General features: G+C 35.5%; 1 protein-coding gene across 1 annotated transcript; it reads right to left on the minus strand.

Moving 5' to 3' along the window:
* Positions 1-20,242: 20,242 nt before the first annotated feature.
* LOC149799481 (uncharacterized) lies at positions 20,243-25,587 on the minus strand. Its single transcript, XM_089958851.1, has one exon. The coding sequence runs from the start codon at positions 25,481-25,483 to the stop codon at positions 24,167-24,169; it is 1,317 nt and encodes a 438-aa protein (XP_089814977.1). The 5' UTR covers positions 25,484-25,587; the 3' UTR covers positions 20,243-24,166.
* Positions 25,588-26,455: the final 868 nt, after the last annotated feature.

A 26,455-nucleotide genomic window follows, 5' to 3' on the forward strand; every position in this document is an offset into this window, starting at 1 on the left:
CAGCAAGTGTTCGATTAAATCATTAAACAATTGCCTGATAGCGATGAACTGCAGCATGTCCTCGTCAGATTTTAACGTTATGTTGTTTCATTAGAGATGATACTGCATCAATAAATTTCTTGCCAGGATCAACCTGTCGCAGTTATGGCCATCGCAAGGGGTTTCGCTGATAAATTCGTTCAAAAGCAGATACAACTTCAGCTGCTGTTTTAGTTGATAACGGCTTTGCTTCTTTATATCTACTTGAAGCGTCAACGGCAGTTAACGCGGATGTGTATGTACGTGATTGACGTCTACCAATTGTAATAGTCGTATGATAAAAATAAAATATATACTTGATGAACTTCATCAGGAGTGCTTATATAAAAATGTGCATGCTGAATTGTTTTAGGTGGTAGGCAAATTTTCCATATTGCCTGTCGTGTTAACCATTATGCATCAGCAAAATACTGCACACGCAAGTTTACTGATCACTGCTCTACCTCTCCAATGTCATCTTGGGATATAGTAAATCGATTCAATTATAATAATGATCGGTTGAATAATTACCTGTCCCTGATACTAGTTTACCTTTCATCGCTGATTTTATCAGCTAATTAGCTAATGATTCTCTAAAAGATTTATGTTTTATGGAATTTAACAAGTGAATCAACTTCACTTCTGCAATATGTCGTTGTTGTAAATTTGGATTTTTATAAGCTACATCATGAACTTGACATACTTGATCAATTGTATTTATTGGATGCTCTCCAGGTCTTGGTTGATCTCGCTCGTCAAGTCGGATATCAAGTCAAGTTCCATGACCGCAATAATTGTGTCCAGGAAGATGTTTATCTCCTGGGTATTTAGCCCATGGAGTTTCTGGTAATTTTCCTAATGAAGTAGCGATATCACCAACGATTTCATTATTAGAAATTAAATTTATATTTAAGTAAAGCTACAGGTTACAGTTTTAAAAAAGAAAAGAAAAAAGTGATTAGAGAATTATTTAAAAACAACGACGTGAAATTGTAAAAAATTATTATTATTATTATTATTATTATTATTGAACCATTTAAAACAGTCCTTTTTTTAACGCGAACCTTTTCGATCATGGTCCTTTCTGACCCGTTACCTGCCTTTCTCGACCGGACCTTTTGAACCCGGGCCTTTTCCGTACCGATCCTTTCTGACTCGACACCACATCCCTGCTAGAAAGTTGAGAATGAGTTGTAGAATTACGTTAAACTCAAGACATATCTATCATCAGATTCAGAAAAACCATGTAATTCAGACGTAAAACAAAGTTCTTTCATCAGATTTAAAAAGTATGGTCCATTGTTACATATTATTTTTTTTTTGTCGCATTTAAAAAGTGTTTCCATTTGCTACACAATATCCCATTGCTGTACTTTTATAAGAATATGCTTACGTGAATTGGAATGTTTGTAACAACACTGAATTTGGGACAGAATCTCTAGTTTAGTGTAAGGAAGGAACAGCCATCTATTCGGATGTTAGTGACTGGTATTTAGAAAGAACCTTAAGAAGATAAAAGTCAGATTTAATTATAACTGTAGACATTTTAAAAATATTGCACCCAGGTTTTCAATTCTCGTTTATCTTATGTTTTAGCGCTTTAGACCACTCGGCCTCTCGGGGCCACAAACTATAGAGTTAATATGCTTGCAACATATATAAAATCACCCATATTCAGTACGCACACTACCAGTGAACACAATTCCAAGTGTTGCCTGGATGTATATCCACAGGACTATAATGTACCAAGTTTCATGTCCAGCTTTAAGGGCGTATGTTGGTGGTGATGGTTTGATGTGTCAATGGTATTACGCACGAACGTACAACGATAGAGACATAAACCGTCTATAACAATATTCCCTGCCTTCTTTAAAAGTGGCAGACTAAAACGATGGTATATGGCTTGTTTCTCTCTCTCTCTCTCTCCTATAATCGCCTCGGCATTAAATAACCTACTTGTGTTCCTGTGCCGTAAAGTACCAAGACAAAAAAAAAAAAAAAAAAAAAACACGCTGACTCTCATAAACCGGATCATTAACCACTGTTGACGTAGATAAACGCTCTGTTTGGCGATTAGTCAGTGAGAATAGCAGATCGTAAATCATTCCACTGCCTCTTACAAAACGTTCATTTGTATTATTAACTCGAATGCGGAAGGAAAGTTTCCAAACAGTACGTAAATGAATTTAATAGCACACTGATGGACTTCAAATACATATTATGGTTAAATAAAATATTGCATTTCATATGCGTCTTCATAATCAAATTGATGTAGTGAAAGAGTACACTAAGACACTGAAAATGGAGTTGACTATCTCGATAATCTTTGTTTGTTTTTTTTCGAACATAAAAAGATCAATAAAATATAACATCATAATTAATAATTTTCAAAACATGTTTTAGATATTAGGTGTTTCTCTAAAACTAAACAATTGATATTTCTAGACATGTTTATGCACACGTGAACACGAAAGCTGAAACTTTTATATTCAAATCGTTCGACATGCTAAGTCGAAACATTCTATACCCAATTAGTATAACCATGCCATGAATAAATAATTTCTGAAAGCTCTTGTGAAAATTCCGACTTTAAAATCCCGTTTAAAATCCAGATAATAAATCGGACCGTGTAGTCCCACCTGATTCCATATTATAAAGGAAAGAAGTGACACCCGCAAACGCCACGGAAAGGAAAATGTATTTTTGACAAAAGTAAGCTGGTCGATTCCGATAAAATTACGGGCTAATTCAGTCCAAATGCCAGGCTGATTCGGACCATGTGTAATAAAACATGAAAAAGATGGAACATTCACACCTGATTTAGTTAGTATTTGTTACCATTTTCGCATAGGAAAAGAATGTGAAAGGTTGACTTTTAGCTATTGAATTCAGTCAGGATTCATACATTAAATTAAAAGACTTTTCCTAAACTTTCAAAGACCACAAACTGCTTTCCAAGACATTTTGCTAATATTTTCTATACAAGATATGTTATATGAGAAAACAACGAATGCAAAATATTGCAATATTGTTTAATGATGAAATTCAAACTATAATTAATTTCCTAAAATTGCTTTATAATGATCTGGAAGATATGATAACATTCAGTGTTATTTCAGGAATATTTAACTTATGCATCAGATGTAATACAAGATAAATTGTGTTCTTAAAACCTTTAAAGACCCCAGGGTAATCTGCTCTACTGTTCCAATGGTTCAAGGCCTTGAAAAGACTACTTTAGTTTCCCCAAACTGGCAAATACCTTCAAAGACAGTATAACTCTTACAGTAAAGAAGCAACGACAACGACGAAAGGCAATAACGGTACCTACAACCAGAAGAAACAAAAGCCGCAGCCACCATTTGGAACCCTTGGAATATCATTCCTTTGTCTCAGTAGACAGGAACAGTCGAAGTAAGAACTATTAGTTTTAATAATTTAGTGACAGTTCTGTCGGTGTGTCTTACAACAAAACGCTGTGTTGTTTCACGGCACAATTACGTGAAGCCTTAAAACTAGACAATGAAACTCATCGGGAAGTGAATTTGTTTAACATCATCTATGCCACTCAGTTATTAGATATCACCTTGCATCAAACAAGTCACATGGTAGACATGCTTACTGAACAAGTACAAGAAGACTTGCACAAACACGGTCCTGGACATTACTCAAATAACATAACCAGAAGCCAATTTACGATGGATTGCGTATGAAACGAGGATCCTGCAGGAACGTATATTATTCCTCGATGTCTCTTTCCTGGATATTTTATAGTTTCTCTTATTTTCCGCACTAGTTTAAAAATTTAGGTGGTGACATTAGTGTAAGGCATTCAATTTTACATTTTTTTCTTTATTTTGTTGCTGTCTCTGCGTATGTCCAGGACAGCTTTTGTTTGAAAAGTTTGTACTATTTATAGCATAGGTCACACTTTTTCAGATTTGTTTCGCTCCTTATTAGTTTCAGAGCTTTATTATTATAAGGACATAAATTTTTAGCAAAAGTAATAAGATTGAAATTTTCTCTAAATTGTGTTAAAAGTAATTTTTTATTAATATCTATTGAAAGTATTTTCTACTAACGTGTATTGAGATTAATTTCATTGTTTAATATCAATTATTTAAATAAAGAATCATTCGTCGATGAACCAGGAGACTATGTCTGTCTTTTCTTACAGTGATTCCAGTACCTCCGCTTACCTTATTCCCCAAGATGTATCTGTAGCCGTGTCTACGCCGTCATGACTGACACCACTTTTAAGAGAGTCTGAACTTCTCTATCTCTTTCCCCCTAGTCATGGAAAACGGTACTGTTAACAGTTTATAAGAAACTGCTCTCATAAAATTTGGTGGAGAAAAAACAAAAGATTAGTGGAAAAATATCTTGAATAAATGTGTCACTCCGCATAATTACGATCTACAGAACATGCTCGTACCGAAACTCTTGCGACCATCAGACTTCACGTCACCCAGTTATGCTACTTCAACTCCTAAAACGATATCGCCACCATCTTCACATGATATATCCCTAATTCCAACATCTTCTCTCCTATTGGACGGTGCAGCAGCTATCTACACATCTCCAGTGACAATCTTGCCACTACTGACCACCTTGCAGACGATTTCAACAAGCTCAACAGGTACCTTGGCCACGCCTAGTTAGCGCCAGTGATTCAGGCTCCATCTGACCACGGTTCAACTGAACTAACGTCATCATTGCCCAGTCTAGCACCAGTGACCCAGCGCCGTACTGATTTGACGACAACAACGTTCGAAAGTCCTAGCCAGTTAATTTCATCGTTTGAGACACTTTGGCCAGTGCATGTGATTCCAAAAAGTACTCTATGCACGGCAAACCCACTGAACATCACGCAAACGTTTCTTGCTGTGCATGAAACTAGAACAATCACGGTTCAGCCGTCTAGTTCCTCCAGAACATTTCTCTAAAAGTGCTAATATTTTTTAAAACAACCAATTCTCGCAAACAGCTATATCTTCTGCTATAAAATTAGATGTTTTTAATGGAGATCAGTATCAGAATCCTGTTAAATGGTTAGATTTGTTAAACAATGGGCTAAGTTTATGAATTATCAGAAGCTACAGTTCTGAATGCATTTCCTTTTCATCTTCAAGGGCATGCTAAAATATGGTAAGATACCTTACCAGATAAAGTTCTAAATAATTGACACACTCTAGTCACAGACTCTAAATCTAGATTTCACAATGACGTTTTCATTTTAGATCGATCAGTTTTGCAAACTCAGCAAGGGTCTTCTGAAACATTATCTAAGTCGCTTTTTGCAAATGGCAACAAAATAAAATTATCTCAGATCAAGTTTTATTAGCGGTGGCATTGAATGGACTGAAACCTTCCTTAAAAAGGATCGTAGTGAACAAATATTCAACAGACATAGCATATTTACGACAAGCAGCAGTTTTAGCAGAAAAATTCATTGCCACTACTGATAACACTGACCTTGCTGCCTTTAACACAATTCTAGATGAAGTAAAACAACTAAAAGATGACGATAATGTTGCCAAATCAAAAGAAAAACAATACATTAATTCGTGCTCTCAAGCACATGCACATATTAATGCCACAAAGAAGCAATTCTGTCCTCAAAACTCTACCAACATCGCGGTATGTATTAAAGACAAAACCAAGACTTTTCAAGCACAGCCACCAGCAATTCCAAACGATTATACTGGTACCAACTACTCATATCAATCACCTCGTGGTATGCGCTACGAGCCACAACCACAAAGTCGTTGTTTTTTGTGTGGCGGACAATGTACGTCACGTTCAGTCTGCCGCGTACGCAATGTACAGTGTCACTTTTGTCACTTTTCGCGTGTGTGTATGACAACACAAAAACAACAGGAATGCGAATCTCACGAGAGGACACAACCCTGTCGTGAGTATAGATCAACAACCACAAAGTATCTTAATCACACCTATTCACAAAACCTTGTTCCAAATTTTGTTAGAGACAAAGCAACACGTGAATTAGCAGATACAGGCGCGACAATTTCGTCCATTAATTTAAATTTCCTTCATCGCGGAGGGTTAAATTCAGGTCATTAAAAAAAACCAAATATTTCCAAAATTGTAGGAGCCTGTGGGGAACATCATAGTGTTTCAGGTCTGGTTCAACTTAATTTGAAAATAGAAGGCATACGCTTCTCTCATTTCTTCTATATTGTTTATGCTTTACATCATTCAGTGAATTTGGATATCAATAGTTTTTACTAAATACCTAGCTGTTGTGTGTCTAGATATACAAACGATCTCCTTGCTAGACGATAGGTAACAAAATTTTTTATCAATAAACAGTCTGGTCTGGTACACGCCACGGATTGTACGAAGATTCAGCCTAACTCAATCAGCACGATCGCAGTACGTTTCAGTAAAATCCAAAAAGGAACATATGTTTTACTTGAACGGCTTATAGCATGCCAAACTCTACAATTCTTCCACCTAGAACAATTCTGACAGTTTCAAAAAATAACTTTTTACAAATTAGTAACTCTACTCCAATGGTTATGAATGTACATGCATATTGTATATTGTTTGTGTGGACGTACTTCACCAACAAACAATATTTACTATTCATGATGACACTCTTGACAGGAATGCCACACTTAACCGCATGAATACACAATCTCCAAACCACGAGAACCAATTAATTTTGATTTGCAATCTTCAGATTTGACGGGAAACCGGAAAAGGAACTTCACTAATTTTTGAAACAACATAGGGACATTTTTGCTGTTAACTTAGACGAATTCGGTATGCCAATTGGGTATTCACCATCGAATAGAAACAGGTGAATCCATGCTGAGTCATTGTCAACCTTATCGTCCGGCACCTCACACCACTAAGGAAATTGATAGACAGGTAGAACAATTATTAGAACAGCAACTAATTGAACACAGTTCATCTAGTCATGCATCCCCAGTTGTATTGGTCTAAGAGAAAAATGGTGAATCTCGTTTTGCCTTTGACTATAGAAAATTTAATCAGGTGACACAACCGATGGCATTTTATCTTCCATGATTAGAAGATGTCATCGATGCGGTTGGACAAATTCAACCATGTCTTTTCAGTTCTTCAGAGTTAAATATCAGCACTTTGGCAAATTAAAATGGAGCCACTGACCAAACATAAGAGCACATTTATAACATCACGTTGTCTTTACCAATTGAATGTAATGCCGTATGCACACGCCACTTATTGTGTTCTTTTATGTCATGTTCTTAGATGCATACCATGGTCAACATGTCTTGCATACATATATGACATCATTATTTTTTCCAATTTATTGAAGACCATCTCAAACATCTTGACATCATTTTTGTTCGTTTACGTCAAAAGTACTTGACACTCAAGCCTTCAAAATGTGTATTTGCAGCATCTGAAGTTGTTTATCTTAGTCATAAATTCTCAACAATTGGAATCTAAGAAGAATCTAAAATAAATACAGTTTTACAATTCCCTGTTCCTCAAACACAGAAAGATGTTAGGAGTTTTCTAGCTTTTTACTGTTATTACAGGAAATATGTTCACGGTTATTCTACAATAGCAACACCATTAAATAAATTGTTGGCAAATGACAGTTCATTCCTTTGGATAGATTAGTGTCAAAAAATCATTTGAAACTCTTAAGACAGTTCTGGCCTCCGCGCCTATTTTGGCTTATCCTGATTTTAATAAACCATTTAGTTTCACTTGTGAGCACCGCTCTAGTGTATAATTTGTCTCAAATAGGGACAGATGACAAGGAACATGTTATTGCTTATGGTGGAAGAGCGTTAACATACGCTTAAAAACATTGGTCAGTTACTGAACAAGAATGTTTAGCTGTTTTGGAATGTAGCAGAACATATCATCACATCAGAAACTCACTGTCATTATAGATCACAAAGAACTAGTGTGACTTAAGACAGTTAAACAGTCAAAAAGATTAATTCGTTGGTCACTTCGTATGCAAGAATACGATGTCGACATCGTAACCACTCCAGGATATAAAAACAAATGCTGATGCACTCTCACGCCGATCCTACGAACAAACTGATAACACCCACAGTGAAGCGGAGAAATCTCCAGACTACATAGACACACAGACTACTCAATCAGAGCCAGCTGTTCACTCTATTAAAAAAGAATCAACTGAAATCACGTCAACCTACATTGAGGAAGATAGTCCAATCCTATCGGCGGTACACACAAATGATACCACAATCAGTGATTCTCCTACAGAACTACAAAATATCGCCCAATACCAGCGCGAGTACCCTGATTTCAAGGGTATTTATGTTTACTTAGAGCAAGGAATATTACCAGAAAATACTCATCGCGAAAAATCTAGTCCGTATGAAGCAAGTTAGTTTGAACTTATAAATCGTGTCTTGCATCATTTTTTCCAGCCTCGTGAAAAACACAACACTTCCTCAGATCAACTGTTAAAACAAGTTGCTCTACCAACACATCTGAGACACGATGTGCTTCTGTCTTATCACGATTCAAAGGCAGGAGGTTGTCATTTAGGCCGCAAAAGAACATATCAAGCTATCAAACAAAAGTAATGTTGGCCTAAAATGTATCAAAATGCGTACGACTACATTACATCATGCTCTCAATGTCAACTCATTAAACGGGTCACATATGCTCTAAAGGCCCCAATGCAACCATTGACCCTGGAAGACGTATTTTCTCGGTGGCACATGGACATTTTGTACATGTCAAAAAGTAAGGAAGGTTACCAGTATATCTTATTCGTGACAGATAGTTTGTCACATTGGTGTGAAGCCTTTACCTTACGTTCTCAAACGCCAACGAAAATTGCCAGTGGTTCGTACAATGAAATATTCACACGTTGTGTTGTACCGCGAACACATGTCAGTGATCGCAGACGAAACTTTATGTCTCAAATTGTCCTAGCACTCTGTGAACTAGTTCAAGTAGCACGTTACCATATCAGTTCATATCATCCTCAAACCAAAGCTGCACGTGAGCGTTTGAATAGCACAAATAACAATAGCTATGGGATTACTGCAGTAAACACCAAGATGATTGGCCGTCACTATTGCCCAGCATAATGATGGCATTCCGAATGAATCCAGCAGTCATCTCGACTGACTATTCACCTTATAACATAGTCTGTGGGAAAGAATGACTTTACCTTCCGATGTGTGTCTTACACCTCTAGAGAGTGTCCAGAAACAAACACATCAATACATAGATCACTTAAAACCAAGATTACAAATATTTCAAGAACTAGCATAAGCAAACACTCGTAAAGCGCAATATACCACCAAACAAAGGTTTCATCAGAAAGCGAAGGAACCGTCCTTTCGCGTTGGTATTATGTACACCTACAAATCTCACATATACCCGTAGGGTTATCAAACAGTCTCTCCCCATGATGGGAGGGTCCGTATTGCATTACTCAATTAGGTCCGAATAACACCTACATATTACGCAGTTGTTCTGACAATAAAGAAATGAAATCACTTGTACGCGTCAACAGGCTTAAGCATTATAATGATCCCAGGGATTATAGACCACCAACACCTGATGCAGCCAATACAGTCCATCAGTCCACTCTTGCACCACATGATCAAGCGAGCAATGGTCAAGCACCAACTGACAATATCACAGAATGGTACTCAACTGATAAACGTTTGAAATCCAAGTGGATTTTTGAAAGAAACTTTACTTGGTTAGATAATTCTAGTCCTTTCTGTCATTCGATCAATTCCTCGTGCCTTCTACTTCTCTTTTCTTCTCTTGTCTGCAATCTCTCAAACCTTTTTCTTTTTCTTTACGGTATGGGTGAAATGTGGATTTTGGTCGTAGGATTGATTCACCTGACTCAGAATCCAGTGTCTGCAGTGGACGAGCAAAGGTTAAAATATGGAGTTACCTTCCAGTCTCTCTCACCACGATAAATTCAACCGATACGTGGATCCACACTTTCCAAATACAGCTTCCAAAGACCATTTCAGTTGAACCTACAGAGTGTTGTACTAAAGTTGTAAAATGTAACTCAAACAATTCACTTCTTCAGCAATCAAATGCAATAGTCTTCAAATGAATGCACAGTTTAACGCAACAATCTCATTCAGTAATGAATTAATACCAGAAGGTATTTTCAGCCTTCAAATATGTCAAAAGATCAAGTTTGCCTTTTATTGGTGAAATAGGTAAAATCCTATTCGGTTTGGCCACAACTGGGGATGTTGCCACATTAGCAAGTCACATAAGTATGCTGAAGAGACAGAACAATACAATTTTATGTGCTCTTGAGACATGCAGGTGATTTTTCCTTCTATATCTCACAAGTCGATAATCGATTTAATATAATTTTAACGGCTATTGGCCGAAACTCGAAAACGCTTCTGCTATTAGAGAAAGCGATGATTGATAACGAAGAAAATGTACGTCAACAATATTATAAATCGGAAGAAGTAGAGAAATTACAAACAGCAACAGCGGAATTGTCAGCATGCAAGTTACCTTCTATATTGATTCCACCTCATATTATAGATGAATTAATCAAATCGAGACCATTATATATACATATCATCCGGATCATTCAATAACGCCGAAAGATCCACGTTACTATCATCAGTTTGGGTCATTTATAGCAACGCGTAAAGATCGCGACCTATATATTGCGCTACAGATTCCAATTTCGTCCCGATAGTGACCATTCGAGACGTATCGAATTTAATGATTTTCGGTCCCATCATCGACACACGTTACAGAATTACTTGATTTATCCGACATAATGGTTGTATCTGACGACCATCACTTTTACACAAAACTAGCGTTATCAACCTTAAATCAATGTACCGGTAAGGACATTTTACATTGTAATATCCGTCCTACACTTAAACCGTTGTCTAAGCCTGCATGTATCAATAGTCTATTTCTGGATGATAAGGATAATACCCATCAGACCTGTAACTTCCGTTCTATGACAAACCGCGTCGTACCACATATTCTCGATATCTCCTCAAATCAAATACCTCATGGATGAAATAATAATCAAATTTAAAAATCAACGTCGTGTTATAAAAGGTTGTCGTTTTTGTATTATGAATATTCCGTGTCATTGCGCAGTTGTTAATATGTCTAGGACATACGAAGGGCATGTCAGTACTTGTTCTGACCATTCAACAAACGTTACTTCACCCAATTAATCTGACATTGTTCAAAAATTCTTTCAGTTCTACGCATTTAGCAATTTTGGAGCCAGTTTGGGTAACACCTCTTTCGACAATCCTTTTACTATTTCTTTACCAGAATTCAAACTATATGAGCACCAAATGTCACAATTTTTCGCTACAGATAAAGAGATTGAATTAAGCCTTAAGAAAGTATCCGCACGTGCTCAAAGCGATCATCGCTCCGGCGTCCGAGTGATTAGAGCGTACGCCTCGGATGCGGAAGGTCGTGGGTTCGATCACCAGCCGAGTCATACCAAAGACTTACAAAAATGGCACTAACACCTTCCTCGCATGGCGCTCAGTATTACCAGGTTAATGTTATGACTTGTAGGCCTGGTGTCAGGATAATGTGACTGTGTGGGACATCACGATGCATGTCTGCGACATGATGTCCTAGTACTAGACATCACTAAATCTGCCACACTGCAGACATCGTAGCGATATGACTGAAAAATTGTTAAAGCTACGTTAAAATTCCAAATCACACACACACACACACACACACACACACACACACACACACACACACAGAGAGACAGACACACACACACACACACACACTAAAAGCGATCAATGCATCTTTTCGTCTTTAGCAGAAACAATGTTCGGTGGTGAAATCTCGGATGGCAGCGATTCTTGGTTTGATTCCCAACATATTATTACTATAATTTTTCCTTGTAGATTCCTAATACATTTGCAATGTTTGGCTCATATGGCGTTTAAGAGCATTGTCGACTGTACTGTTACTTGCACAAGCGACAAAAGCTTAATCTACAGTTCACATCCAGTATGCCATTGCACCTACGACTTCTCCTCCTGATAGGTTAACTGCTCTTTCTGCTGTACTCACTTGGGATCATTCGATCTTTTTAGTTTCAATCACAACGTTTACATTTGCCCTTGTCCATATCCATAAATGGATTTCACAGTCCAATGCGCGAACTAAACTTCGTCTTGCAATCACTACGGGAGTTCAATGCGTAATGATTGATATTCTTCAGCTTAGTTGATGTCCTTCATATTGAAACATCACTGGACCATCAATGATTGATAACTTTCATGTCACGGGTTATCTTCGACCTCGATTACATGTCAGATGGACAGATTTTAAGTTCATCGAAGTAAACAGTAAGTCTGAACTAACCATGCCAACCTCGTTCAGTATTGATCATCTATCTGCATACGAACTGCGTTCAAATTTTAGCCAGCCCTTCTGTGCTCACGTTCTTTGAACGTGATATTGCATTTACACAACGCTCAGACGGAAGTATTTCAGAATGTTCTCCTCAAACACACCCTTCTTTAGCACCTTACACTATTTTACCGTAAATACACATATATGTGTCCATGTTTTAGTTCTTATCAATAAAGACGATATTATTTATCTCGTTCGGTTTTTTAATACCGATATATATAAAAAAAAAGAGAAACACGCGTGACATTTGACATAGTACGCACTTACTAATTCCGTTTTTGATAACTATTTTTTTGTATGAATAGACTTCTCTATACGAAAATAATTAGGTCACAAATTATATATGTTGTGTCTTTGTCAGAACTAGTACTGTAACACTGAACATATCCTCAAAGGGGTCGTTCCATGGGAGACAGTTACCGCTTAATTTTCTAAAGCAAGATATTCTTGAAAATGATCAGCCAAGGCAACGGGAGTAGGATGGAAGAGTCAATCACATTAATTTTCGGTACGAACAAGGGTACTATTATCCGATCCCTTGTACTCGAACAAGTGGTTGACCTTTCACCGGTCATACAGGCGCTTCAGAGGTGGGGAGGATCTTTTCTCCGTATTGATAAATTTGACATCACTGTAGCTAGGCATTTATTTTTGTCGATTGACAAAAGCACAACATTATATAATAATTCAAATTCTTTTTTTAAGCTGTCAATATCGCAGCTTATCTCTTATTCACTAAAGAAACATTAGCATAATTGATCACGTGTAGTGTGCCCTCTTCGGCTATGATTCTGAGCTTTCTGTTTGTTTTTTTCATCAATTCTGACCCATGCTTACACTGGACTGGCCCAATTATATATTCATCCTACTAAATTACCCTTTTCATTGTTACAAAACCCACAAATTCCTTATCACAAATTCAAAAGGTTATGCCGAGATGCCCATAATCTCGAAGAATGTTTGGCCAAACGAGTGAGATCACGTTGTGTGTGTCCCCGGTGCACTGAGCACCGCACAGAACGTTTTCGACCATGTCCTAACACAAATACACCCCAACTTGTTTATCCAGGTAGACTACGTTTCTTTCATCAACAGTCCGCGTTACCCTCATATGTATCACTTAAGGATATTAAAACTACCCCTGCACACAACACAGATACACAGAAATTTTATTTTAAAAATGTGTCTCTGTTGTTAAAGTATTGACACAGAAAATTACCCTTGATCCGTAGGATATCTATGACAGTAACAGTCTTAAATCCTCCTGTCATGGACATACTCATCTGACAAGCCTAATCGTAGAAGTAATTGCGTAGAATTTTATTGAAATGTTTTTAAACCGTTTTGGTTCTTGTATTCTTTCAAATTTTATTTAATATCGTGCCATGCTCTTTTTATTGTAGTTCTGAATTGTATTCATTATCGTGAAGTGTTCTTTCATTGTTTTTTTAAAATTATTTTACTAAATATTTTGCAATGTACTCTTCATTGTATTCTTCTTTTTTTGTGTACTTTACTGAGTATTTTCCAGTGTTTTTCTCATTGTATTTTTGAACTTTACAAAATGTCTCTATCTTTCACCTTTTATTTTCCTTTTATGAATGCAATTGTTTTCTCTCGAGCCTCGAGGACTCGGCTCAAATGACCCGGAGGGTATTATTAGGACAGAATATTTTAGTAAAAGTAATAAGATTGAAATTTTCTCTAAATTATGTTAAAAGTAACTTTTCATTAAATTATATTGAAAGTAATTTTCTACTAAAATATATTGAGATTAATTTCATTGTTTCTGCATTACAATTATTTACTATTTTAATTAAAATTGCGCCCTTATGAACAAAGGCAAAACTCTCTTGCAATATACATTTCTCTTGTATCGTAAAGTCTGCTAAAATTACATTCGGTACGTTGCGGAGGTTGCGGGACTAACAAATTCCAAAAATTCCTCCTGAATTAGTAAGAAGCTGATGTAGCAGAATAGTTTGTCTGATGACTAGTCAACATAATTTATGTGAGAAGAGATGGGAGCCTCGTTCTGATTCGACACGAATGAACACAGGAAAACTAGACTTATGTCCATATTTGGCCATGGACATACGTTCAAATTTACGTATAAATAGGGAGTGGGCTTGCGCAAAATCGTCGAGGAATCAGGAGACTTTCTCTTTTTACAGGTAAGAACCGTCTGTGTTAGTAAAACCTTTTAAGGAATATGCACTTTTTAATATTTGAGATTTTAACGGTAAAGTTCATTTTTTTGCAAACATTTTTATGAGTTCTTTTATTTTTTATTATAATGTATTTAGTAATGGAATGTTTAATTGTTTTAAAGAACTCTTATTCATTTGTATTTATGGTAATTATTGGAAAAGACGAGTTCGTTGCCAACTTCCTGTTTAGATTTAACGAGGAAATAAAATATTCTTTAAGTAATAAAGAATAATATATAGTAACTTATTTCAAATTAATATTCTATTTTAAATTTAAGGAAACACATTTCTTCAAAATGATTGTTGCATTAATTGCAACTATTAAATTGTATACTCTTTGGCTATCATCGAGTTAATCAAACTTTAACTATCTGTCTTATATTATAAAATGCAGATATTATACAAAAGTATGAAGTTGGTAAGCTTGAAGGAAAAGTGTAATCTTATATGTATTTCTTTTATTTTAAATACAAAGGCTTGATAGATAGATAGATAGATAGATAGATAGATAGATAGATAGATAGATAGATAGATTTTTTTAAAATAAAGAGTCGTTCATCGAGGAATCCTCAAACTGTCTTTTCTTACAGCGATTCCCGACCTCTGCCTACCTTATTCCCCAAGATGTAGCCGTATCTACACCGTAATGAGTGACACCTCTTTTAAGAAAGTCTGAACTTCTCTCTCTCTCTCTCTCTCTCTCTCGCTAGTCATGGAAAACAGCACTGCTAAGAGATTATGAGAAACTATTCTCATAAAAGTATTATGTTAAGTCCTCAGTTTAATCTTTTAAAAAATTATAGTTTGTTTCTAGACTCTGCCAAATTCCGCAACAGTTTCATAATTTCAACATTACCTTTAGAACTTAATTCACATTCATTTCGGTGTTTTTGTCAACTGGTTCCCTTGATTATACTATTTAAAATATCATTACTAGATGTGCAAATTGACAGACACCACCTACATAATCGTATGTGTAGGTACTTTCTATATAAATCCAAGACATACCAATGCAGCCACTGGGCACTAGGCTGCATTCTGTCCAAGAGCCTTCCGTTCGTCTGTTTTGGTCTGGAAAGGGTGTGCCGGATGGCGATAGTGAGTCTGTTTGAAATAAGGTGTTAATCATCACTTTTTACCCCGTAACATTATATCTTACCCTTTGGCAACCACTACTGTTCTTGTCAATAAGATTATATTGGCTAATCGGCATTGGTCTAGGGTATTAGAAGTTGGAGTTGCTCAGCACGTGTACCGGTATATGCTAGTCAATATGTATCGGTGTTGGTCATTAAGATTTGTCAAAACCATTTGACTTTTTGCCACATAAATTATTTCTATACAAACAAAGTGACATTCGGAATAGGCAGCAAACAATGGGACAAGTCTTCTGCATCTGTAGACAGTGTATGAAAGTCGGAAAGTCAACTAATTCAATGGGAAGAATATGTCACGCAGTGGTCAATTCTCTGACCAGTATGTATCTGTATAAATGACATCATTTTCATAAATAATACTAGCCTATATATTCATGGTGATAACCACACTTACTTATGATGAACACGAATCTAATATTATTAAATCCACATTGGAAATTAAGTGCACATATTTTATATGCATGAAATTAAAGAAATTCCTAGTAGTATGTTCCAAACTAACAATTATATTCAGACTTTCTCCACCATGAAGAATATAATGAAATTAATATATCTTGTGAAGATTCTGTAAAATCCCTGGGAGTTACTTTGCCTTCATGCTAACTTTAAAAAACAAATCAATAGCATTTGCCAAGGAACATAAAAAATAATTTAATGGGCTCGAATAAAATTGGAAACAGAACTGAAGGGCAACTGGAAGTATATCACTAATATCATGGGAAACGTTAGATGAACAATTTCTCTCTAGCATGTATTTTCAGATGCTCCTTTCAATGTCCATTATGAAACATTTTATCACAAACTTCACATTTAAATGGCTTTTTCCAGCATGTGTAATCATGTAGCTGTTTAAATCAGAGCTCACACTAAATGCTTCTCATAAATGTCACACATGAACAGTTTCTCTCAGTAGGTATCCTCAGATGCTCCTTTAGATGTCAATTTCAACTACTCATTTTTCAACGGCCATTTTGTACCCTTTTTTGTAAACAGTAGAAACTGGTCATTAGGTATCCAAAGGGATGGATGTTTCGAACCTGAGGTGATTGACATTTCTTACCCAAGTTGATGGTCAATTTGTCACCATTATTGTACACGGCCAAATATACCACATTGTCACATTTCCCACTCCCTCTCTAATTACTACTCTCTTATCTTTTGTCTAATAAACTATTCCTACCTTACAAATTATGTGATTAAATCATATCCAGGTTATAAAAAAAATCAAACACTGAAAATCAGTTATATTGTGGTCACTGAGTAATAGCATCTTTGTATACAACATAATTTAACAAAATTCACATTGCCAGTAAAAAGAAAAAGTAAACCGTTGGCATAATTTAATAAATTGAATAAGTCCTTTCTTTTGCAATTGTTCAAATCGACAAACATAATTTTTTTTATCTTGGTTTTATTCAGTAATGATTAACATGGATGAAACAATTACAAACGTTTAGCCACTCAATGCAACAAGAAATACGGTGCTATTTTAATAATGAGCTGAAAGCAAATAAAGCAGTATTGCTTAAGTTTGCTTTCTCTGAGGACCAATATTGGTGTTAATCTCAACCATTGTTGGCTGCTTTTAAAGGTGGAGACCATTAATTCTCAAACTATTGACCATGGTATAAAATCAGGACCACCGATCCATTTTTCTTTAGCTTGCCTGCTACATTAGCACTCTTGTGCAAAGGCTTTGGACAGTTACACCGATCACAAGAACCTAACAACTTTTCTACTTAATTGAAATTCTCCATTTTTTAACTAAATTTAAATATTTATTTATTTCCATGTGGAATTTATTGTGAAGACTTCTCTGATTTTAAAGATTACTGGACATCAAAGATCTTGTGTAATTATTTCAAGCAAACAAAAATTATTCAAACGCATGTGAATCCAGACAAAGGTTAAAAACTTGAACATATCGATATCCTTGGATTTAACAATATGTGTTAACCTTAATACTTCAAGTATGCTTCTCGTTAAAGTTATAAATATACGCATTACATGAAAACATTTAAATAAAACGAGAACAATTTATTATAACAATAGTAGTATGGAAAATTTGATCTACAGTTATATTCATCAGTGCATAAATAATTGTGTAGACTGCAATTTGAAAGAATGATGATGATGATGATAGTTTTGGAAGTGGTGATTATATCTGTACTTGAATGGGGGAAATGAAATTCGAACAGTTGATATTGTTTGAGATTGCAGTTGCAAGCATCTAACTCTCTGATGGCAAAGTTTATAGAGGTTTTAATGGTGTGTTGGTGTAAACGAAAGCTTAGCATGGCGTAACATGTATGATCCCTATCTTAATATTGTATACTTGAAGCCTACATTCTTTTACAATTTCATGTCTACTTCATAAAATATTATCCCTCAATTATTTTCATATTATTATTTATAATCTTATTTTCAATTTATATATAGCCTTTACTTCATTAACATGTAGCTTCTGTATGGCGCTGAAAGGTCGTGTTATCATCTGTGTAATTGTGTATGCCTCAGCATATCTGTGTATCTATCCATCTATTCATTCATCCATCTACAGTAACACACACAAACTCCTTTGCAATCCATATCTTGTTAAATTTTAAATTGTGATTTCTTGCTATATTTTAACATTTAGCAGGTGTCAAGCTAGACTTGAATTTTAAGGAGAAGTGACTTTTCCATTTGGGCAGAACATGGAGCTCAACTGGGAGAAGTGCAAGCAAGGCAAATAGCGCAATTTGCAATATATATATATATATATATATATATATATATATATATATATATATATATATATATATATATATATATATATTGTGTTTTCTTATTAAAATCATGCCCTCTGTTTCCCAGTATTGATATTTGCATTTAACATTGGACTAAGCAATACTAAATTCAAGTAGAAAACTTTAAAAGACAATGATACAAACTACATTGCATTGAATCTTAACTGAGTAACCAGATTACATTCTGAAAAATGTTTAATCAACTATCCTTAATCAAGATTGTTTTATGTTGCTTTTTTGCTGTCTAAAAGTTCAAAAACGTGACTTTAAAAGATATCTAAATGCCTTTGAAACAACCCCTGTACCATCTACATGGGGGCAATTGCACACATCTTCAGATCACACTGTTCATCCTAATTTTTTTGTTGTGGATTAAACATTACCGTATTTTTTCATACATAACACACTGAAGCGCATACAATTACAGACACGGCTACTTTATAGTCAGCTTCTGAACTAAACCCTTCTTTCTTACCGAATCAATACATACATCTGATTGTATTTATCTTTAGAAGGTGTTTTCGTAATGTAACCACTCACTTTATATAGCTTCATTACAACAGTATATTTATAGGATTACAAATTTATGGTTTTATTACTTGTCTATGTAGTTGTAAAAAAAATTAGGCATTGGTTAAAAAGTAATTGCTTTGCTGCTTTTTTCCTGATTTTCACAAATACGAGTAAAGTCAGAAAACAACCTTAACCTTACAGTGCTTCTCAAAAATTGACACAATATAGCTATGTCCAATACGCTTCTGACCTACAAAACTGCATTTTTAAAGCTAAATCTTCAATAACATAATACATAGGTACAATGGTTTACGAAAATAATCAAATAAACTGGTACTTCCCAGATACAGCGATGTCCGCCATTATTTCCAAGTTGCTGGTTTACTTACAGTTTCAAATTAATTTATGTTGAAATATTGTACAAGAGGCAGTTGAAATATCCAGATCACCAATTCTGTCTTTAAAACATAAATTGCTAGTAACATACTATTGTTAAAGTTTCTAAACACAAGTTTGTATGTTCTTATCATCAAAGGATAACATCAGGAAATCGAGCAGTGCTAGTTGGTAACTTACTTGGGAAAGTGGCAATGGTTAATCAGATATTAAAAAACATGCCGGCCAATGTGCAAGATTTTGCTTGTCGGCGTAACTTCTATCGACACTAGCTACTTGATAGTTTAATGAATACATTTCCCTACAAAACTAGAACTTGGCTAAGGCGAGGTGACATTTAAAAAAATTAAGGTCAGTCAGTCACAGGGCAAAATTGTCTTCACTTTCCTAACAGAAGGTGAAGCTTACATATTTTTGGTGACATAGTCGCCCACTTTGCCTGATAGCGTGACCCCTGATTCAGTTTTAGGTTGTTTTTTATGTTGTTTGTTTGTTGGTGCTATTATGCAGAGAGATGCTACATATATACTTTTGCCACATTTGGCCTAGTTTACAGTTTTGCAATGTATTTGAATCCGGACCGAATTTGTCTTCAACCTACTGATTCTGGGGGGGGGGGGTCAAAACCAGTTCATTTTATTACTTTAGTGAAGTGAAAACATATACATGTGCAGAAATCTGACAAATAAAAGAAAACACATAGAAACAGAATAATCAACAACTGCAAAGATAACATTTAAATATTTATTATTTTGATAAAATGAAAACTGCATATATTATTACATTACAATAAGTCATCTTTTAATTAATGTCACATTTTGTATCCATACATAAAAAATATTTTGCTATAAAACGCCATACTTTTTTCATGCAATGCAAATGTGTAATCTATTATACTCCAGCATATTTTCTCTGCGAATTATCCATTATACCATGTGGCGATTTTTTTTAATTGGCGACGTTTTTGGCTGTTCAAACTTTTATAAACAACCATCCGTTTGTAGTCCAGAAATTCAGAGGCCCCATGAAAGGAAGCCGCAAAATGGATATAAATGCACTGAAATTTATCTATTGTTACAAAAACAAATTCTTTGTCCATACCAACAAACCATCAAAACAGTGCATTGTTATATTATAATCCGCTTATCTTGACATCTATCATGAGTACTGTATTTTGTGAAATATCCGCTTTTTGTTGTTGACATTCTGGTAGCGGAGATCAACCGGACGAGGTATGTATCTCGTAATCTATCTTTCATCTGATTTTCGGCCGCTCGCTAGTTGTTGTTGTTGTGGGGTTTAACGCCATTTTTCAGCACACGATAAGCTAAACATGGCGGCCAGTATTAATGGTGGAGGAAGAACCCGGAAAATCCCCGGACAGAACCACCGACCCACGAGAAGCTACTGGCAAGCTTTCTCACATACCCACATTGGCCGAATCCTAGACTCGAACCCACGCAGACAGAGGTGAGATGGCATTGATCCGTAACGTAGAGCGCTTCAGGCCACTCGTTCGTGGCCCGCCGCTCGCTCGTAATTAATATATTTACAAAGACTGACATTTGCATGTGGATGCTAAGTAAAATTCCTCTTCTTTTCACTCTGAATTAAATCTTTCAGAACACTCACATTTTCTGTAATAATCCCTGTCATCAAACCAGAACACCTGCGTCTCTATCGTCCGTTGACCCTTTGTTTATTTTCAAATACATGCGTGGAAAGCAGCATCACGCTGCTACCACAAATGTAAACAAAAATAATATAAATAAAAAATAAAAACTACATCTTACTTATTAGTTTATTCAAAAGGCATGGAGGGACAGTAACTAGAATAGTCCAAACGAAGGCCAATTCCTTTTTTTAAATGTACCCAGATAAAATAGTTTGCTGAAATTTCAAAGGAAATGGATTACCTTTGAAGCATCGATTGATATGAAAACGTACTAAGCAAATGGAGAAAAAGATCAGTCTCAATCATGTAATACAATTATTTGATCTTGCCGCCGCAATAAGAAATGAGCATTTGTTTGGTTCTCCAAATCTGTCCTTTAGCGGTGACTTCAATAAACGCATGCACTCTTCATCAAATAAAGCTGACTACAATCTTTCAATAAAAACAAAGAACTTTTCATCAAAGGAAGTCAGTACCAAACTTAAATAAAAGTGATGGAATCTGATTGATTTTCGCATTTTCCAACGTGAATGGAACACATTAAATGTGCCGTGAAAGTTTCCTTTTTGTAGGAAAATAGTGTATGCTTTTGAACGCTACCAACGGTGGCTTAAAACGCAAACTAACTTTTACCGACTTGGGACGTACTGAAAAGTAAACGTGCTTCTTCGTTCGTTACGTGATTGTGCTATGCTTTTCCACATTCAGACCAATATGACCTGTTACAAAATTAATGAATATTTTAAAGCTGTGTGGAATCACTTGTATTGCGGATTCAATGTACATGATGAGGTTCGCGGGTGAGTACACTGTGGTGATACTATTCATTCTATACATTAGACATGTATATCTATATATAAACAGGTATTCGCGTATATGTACCAATTCGTGGTTCTCTAAGTAAACTATACTTGTTTTCTGTTTTCACTACAGATGTATTTCTTAGTTAACATGCATCAATTTAAGATGGTAACTGTGCCAATGAAGTACGTATTTTACCGCCCGCATTTATTACCTACACTCCCGTCCGACAATGTTTATTGGGGTACATGCATCATTTTCTTCAGATGACTTGTTTAGTTATAACACGGTTCGGTCTATAACGCGATCGGGTTATATGGCTCCCAACTACCGTGTAATAACGGGATCACACTGTATGTATGAAATATCTATTTGTAATATTTTAGTGTTATCTTTTCACTTTGATGTGTAGCTTTTGATACAAAACACCAGCACATGTTCTCAGCATATTATTCAAAAACTAATTACTATCACAAAGGCAATACCTGAAATCAAATATGTTGTTGTTGTTGTTGTAGGGTTTAGTGCCATTTTTCAGCACACAATAGGCTTTACATGGCGGCCAGTATTAATGGTGGAGGAAGAGCAAGGGAAATCCCCGGAAAGAACCACTGACCCTCGAGAAGCTACTGGCAAGCTTTGTCACATATCCACATTGGCCGAATCCGAGACTCGAACCCATGCAGACAGAGGTGAGATGGCAATGATCCGTAACAGAGAGGGCTTTAGACCACTTGGCCACTCAGGGCCCCAAAATCAAATATGTAACTGTTTGAAATATATCACAGTTTGAAATATGTAGAAAATATATATTTATATGATTTTGGTGTTATCTTTTTACTTCAATGTGTAGCTTTGGATACAAAACACCAGCACATGTTCTTGGCAAATTATCCCAAAAATAATTACTATCACCAAGGCAATTACTGAAATCAAATATGTAACTGTTTGAAATATATAACAGTTTGAAATATGTAAGAAACATCTTTTAATATGATCTTGGAGGCTATAATTGTGCTTCATTGGGTGAAATAAATTACCACAGCTTTGGATACGAAAAGACCATTGCTTAAGGTATGACAAGACTTATCTGGGTATGGAAAAGACTTGGGTACAAATTTACATGCTTTGAAATATTTTATCAGAAGTATCGGAAACACATAATCACACATATCTGGATGCAAATTTGTTATATGTGATGCAAAAAATCACTTACGCAGGATTCCTCTTTATGCATGCAATAATTGTTCTGCAAATTCGCAGGTTTGCCAGTCCTGCTTCAACGAACCTGCTGATATTTACAACGCCAGAATTCTGTGGTTGAAAGACCCCTAGATGTTCATATTGCCATTATAAGAGTACAACAAAAGAGCATGATGCAGTAGCTAGGCAGCAAGTTCAAAGTATTTGACTATCTGCTGAGTGGTTGAAAATTGTGCTGATATTTACCATGACTGAATACAGAGACAGAAAGACCTAGAGATGTACATGTACTCATTATAAGTTTACAACAAATAAACAACTTTAGCTTTCATTATGAGGTTTATTTCTAAGTGTAGCCAAAGAAGTAGTACATGCGACCTCAAAATGAAGATACATCAAGACTTTGACAAAAAGATGTTTGCAAATTTGAATAAGTATTTTGGGGTTAAACAGTAATTGACAAAACTAGAAATGAGATGGCTTGGATAGAACAGGAGCCAAGTTTATGAAAGAGTGAGATGCCTAGCTCTGACGGACAAACAAAAGCAATATGTCAGTGGTGTAAAGAATTTAGAAAATTAAATTCATTGACAACCACTGGTTCCTCTCATCTGGACATTTAGCCACTTTAAGTGTGCTTAATATTTCCCAGGGGGACTGCAACTTTGCTGGTGGGACTCCTATTTTACCTAAAATAGAAGTCCTGAACTCTTAGTTTTAAAACCCTAGCAAGACCTCTGTTTCATCCCAAATATCACATGAACTGTTTCTCTCCAGTATGTACAGGCATATGGTTACATGCTCTATTAAATGTCTATTCTTTCTAAATGTTCATTCTGACTAAAGAGTTAATCTGACTAAACACTTAATCACAATCTTCACATTTAAATGGCTCACCTCCAGTATGTGTCATCAAGTGCCACTTCATCAGAGCTAAATCTAAATAATGTATGTCAAAATTTCACATCTGATTAGTTAATCTCCAGCGTGTAACCTCAGATGTAACCTCAGATGTACATTCTGAATAAACATTTTATCACAAACTTCACATTTAAATGGTTTCTCTCCAGTATGTATCCTCATATGCTCCTTTAGATGTCCATTCCGACGAAACATTTTATTGCAAATGTTACATTTGAACAGTTTATCTCCAGCATGAATGCTCAGATGCTCCTTTAGATGTCCATTCCGACTAAACATTTTATCACAAATTTCACATTTAAATGGCTTTTCTCCAGTATGTGTCCTCATGTGATTCTTCAAATCGGAATTAAATCTAAATGCTTTCTCACAAACGCCACACTTGAACAGTTTCTCTCCTGTATGTATTCGCAGATGCTCCTTGAGATATCCATTCTGACTAAACAGTTTATTACAAACTTCACATTTGAATGGTTTCTCTCCAGTATGTGTCATCATGTGCCTTTTCAAATTTGCACTATATCTAAATACTTTATCACAAATTTCACATTCGAATTGTTTCATTCCAGTGTGTGTCATCATGTGCCTCTTTAAATTAGCACTAAATCTAAATACTTTATCACAAACTTCACATTTAAATGGGTTGTCCCCAGTATGACTCCTCATGTGACTCTTCAAATGGGAGCTAAATGTAAATGATTTCTCACAAACGTCACATTTGAACAGTTGCTCCCCTGTATGTATCCGCATATGCTCCTTTAGATATCCATTCTGAAAAAACATTTTATCGCAAACTTCACATTTGAATGGTTTCTCTCCAGTATGTACACTCAGATGTTCCTTGAGGTGTCCATTCTGACTAAACATTTTATCACAAATGTCACATTTGAATGGCTTTTCTCCAGTGTGTGTCCTCATGTGACTTCTCAAACTAGCGCTAAAACTAAATACTTTATCACAAACTTCACATTTGTTTGGTTTCTCTCCAGTGTGTATCCTCATGTGCTGCTTCAAATATACATGTTGATTAAACATTTTATCGCAAACTTCACATTTGAATGGCTTTTCCCCACTATGTATCCTCAAATGCTCCTTCAGATGTCCATTGCGACTAAACATTTTATCACAGACATTACACTTGAAAGGTTTCTCTCCAGTATGTGTCATCATGTGCCTCTTCAAATTAGGGCTACATGTAAATACTTTATCACAGACTGCACACTTAAAGACTTTCTCTCCTGTGTGTATGCTCAGATCATCTTTAAGATTTCCATTCTGATTAAACACTTTATCATCAACGTCACAGTTCAATGGTTTCTCTCCAGTATGCGTAGTCATGTGTCTTATCAAATCACCATTCAGTGCAAGCATTTTCTCACCGTCAAAGTAAATTTTAATCTCCAATATGTACCGGTATGGAAACAAAGAAATATCTCAAAACGTAAGACATTGAATAGTGACGTCTGACCTTCTGCTTAAACATGAGCATGCGCATAGACAAACAGTTGCGACGTCAATGGTGGCTGGTTCAGATTTACAGCAGACCTCTACGATAAAAACCCAAAGACAACACGGACTAGCGCTTGGAAAGGCCCATGAAATTAATTCATTATTTTTTTAAATTGTGAAATATCCATGACTACTGAAAAGGAAACCAAACACTAAACGAACTAAAACCATTAAAGATTGACTTAATGGATACAATGGTTGTTAAACAGAAGAAAGAATCATGAAAGTCAAAGGGGATACGCGGAACCCCATCGCACAATATTTTTGAGTGATGGATTGTAAGGACAAACACAGATAATATTTAAAACAAATCAAAACAAAGAAACAATAAATAAAAAAAAATACATAAATAAATGCGTGTCATGAAAAATGTCATTTAACAAAATGCGAAAAGAAGTTAATTAATAAACTCTTCATGAAATTTTTAATCAATGAAGTATGGAAAGAAGAAAGAATCCATGTAATGATATTGCATATGCATACGAATTACAATGGTTCATTAGAAGCCACTTTAAAAGTGTGGAAAATTTGTATATATAAGAATTCATTGATACTGACGATTCAGTAGACGAGAAAATGGATGCGGTAATACATGTCAAAATCTAAAACAGAACGACATCGAAGTGAAGGAAAACAAAGGAAATTTTTTAATAATAAAAGGTTGTAGATCCACAAACAGAAAAAGGAAACTAAAGAGAAGGATATGAAAATCAGTGTTGGTTGTTACTAGCAGAGAAAAGAAACGACGGTAGAATCTTCATACAAATGTGAGATAATGTCTCAGTTGTGATCTATCTATCTGTCTATCTATCTAAGCGACATGTACCACGCATT

The sequence above is a fragment of the Sinohyriopsis cumingii genome, chromosome 5, assembly GCF_028554795.1.
Source record: "Sinohyriopsis cumingii isolate HCF-2022 chromosome 5, ASM2855479v2, whole genome shotgun sequence".
NCBI classification, from domain to species: Eukaryota; Metazoa; Mollusca; class Bivalvia; order Unionida; family Unionidae; genus Sinohyriopsis; species Sinohyriopsis cumingii.

What these genes read in the sequence shown, in the direction of transcription:
- LOC149799481 (XM_089958851.1), bottom strand. Translation starts at nt 25,483, where the DNA reads ATGCTTGCACTGAATGGTGATTTGATAAGACACATGACTACGCATACT.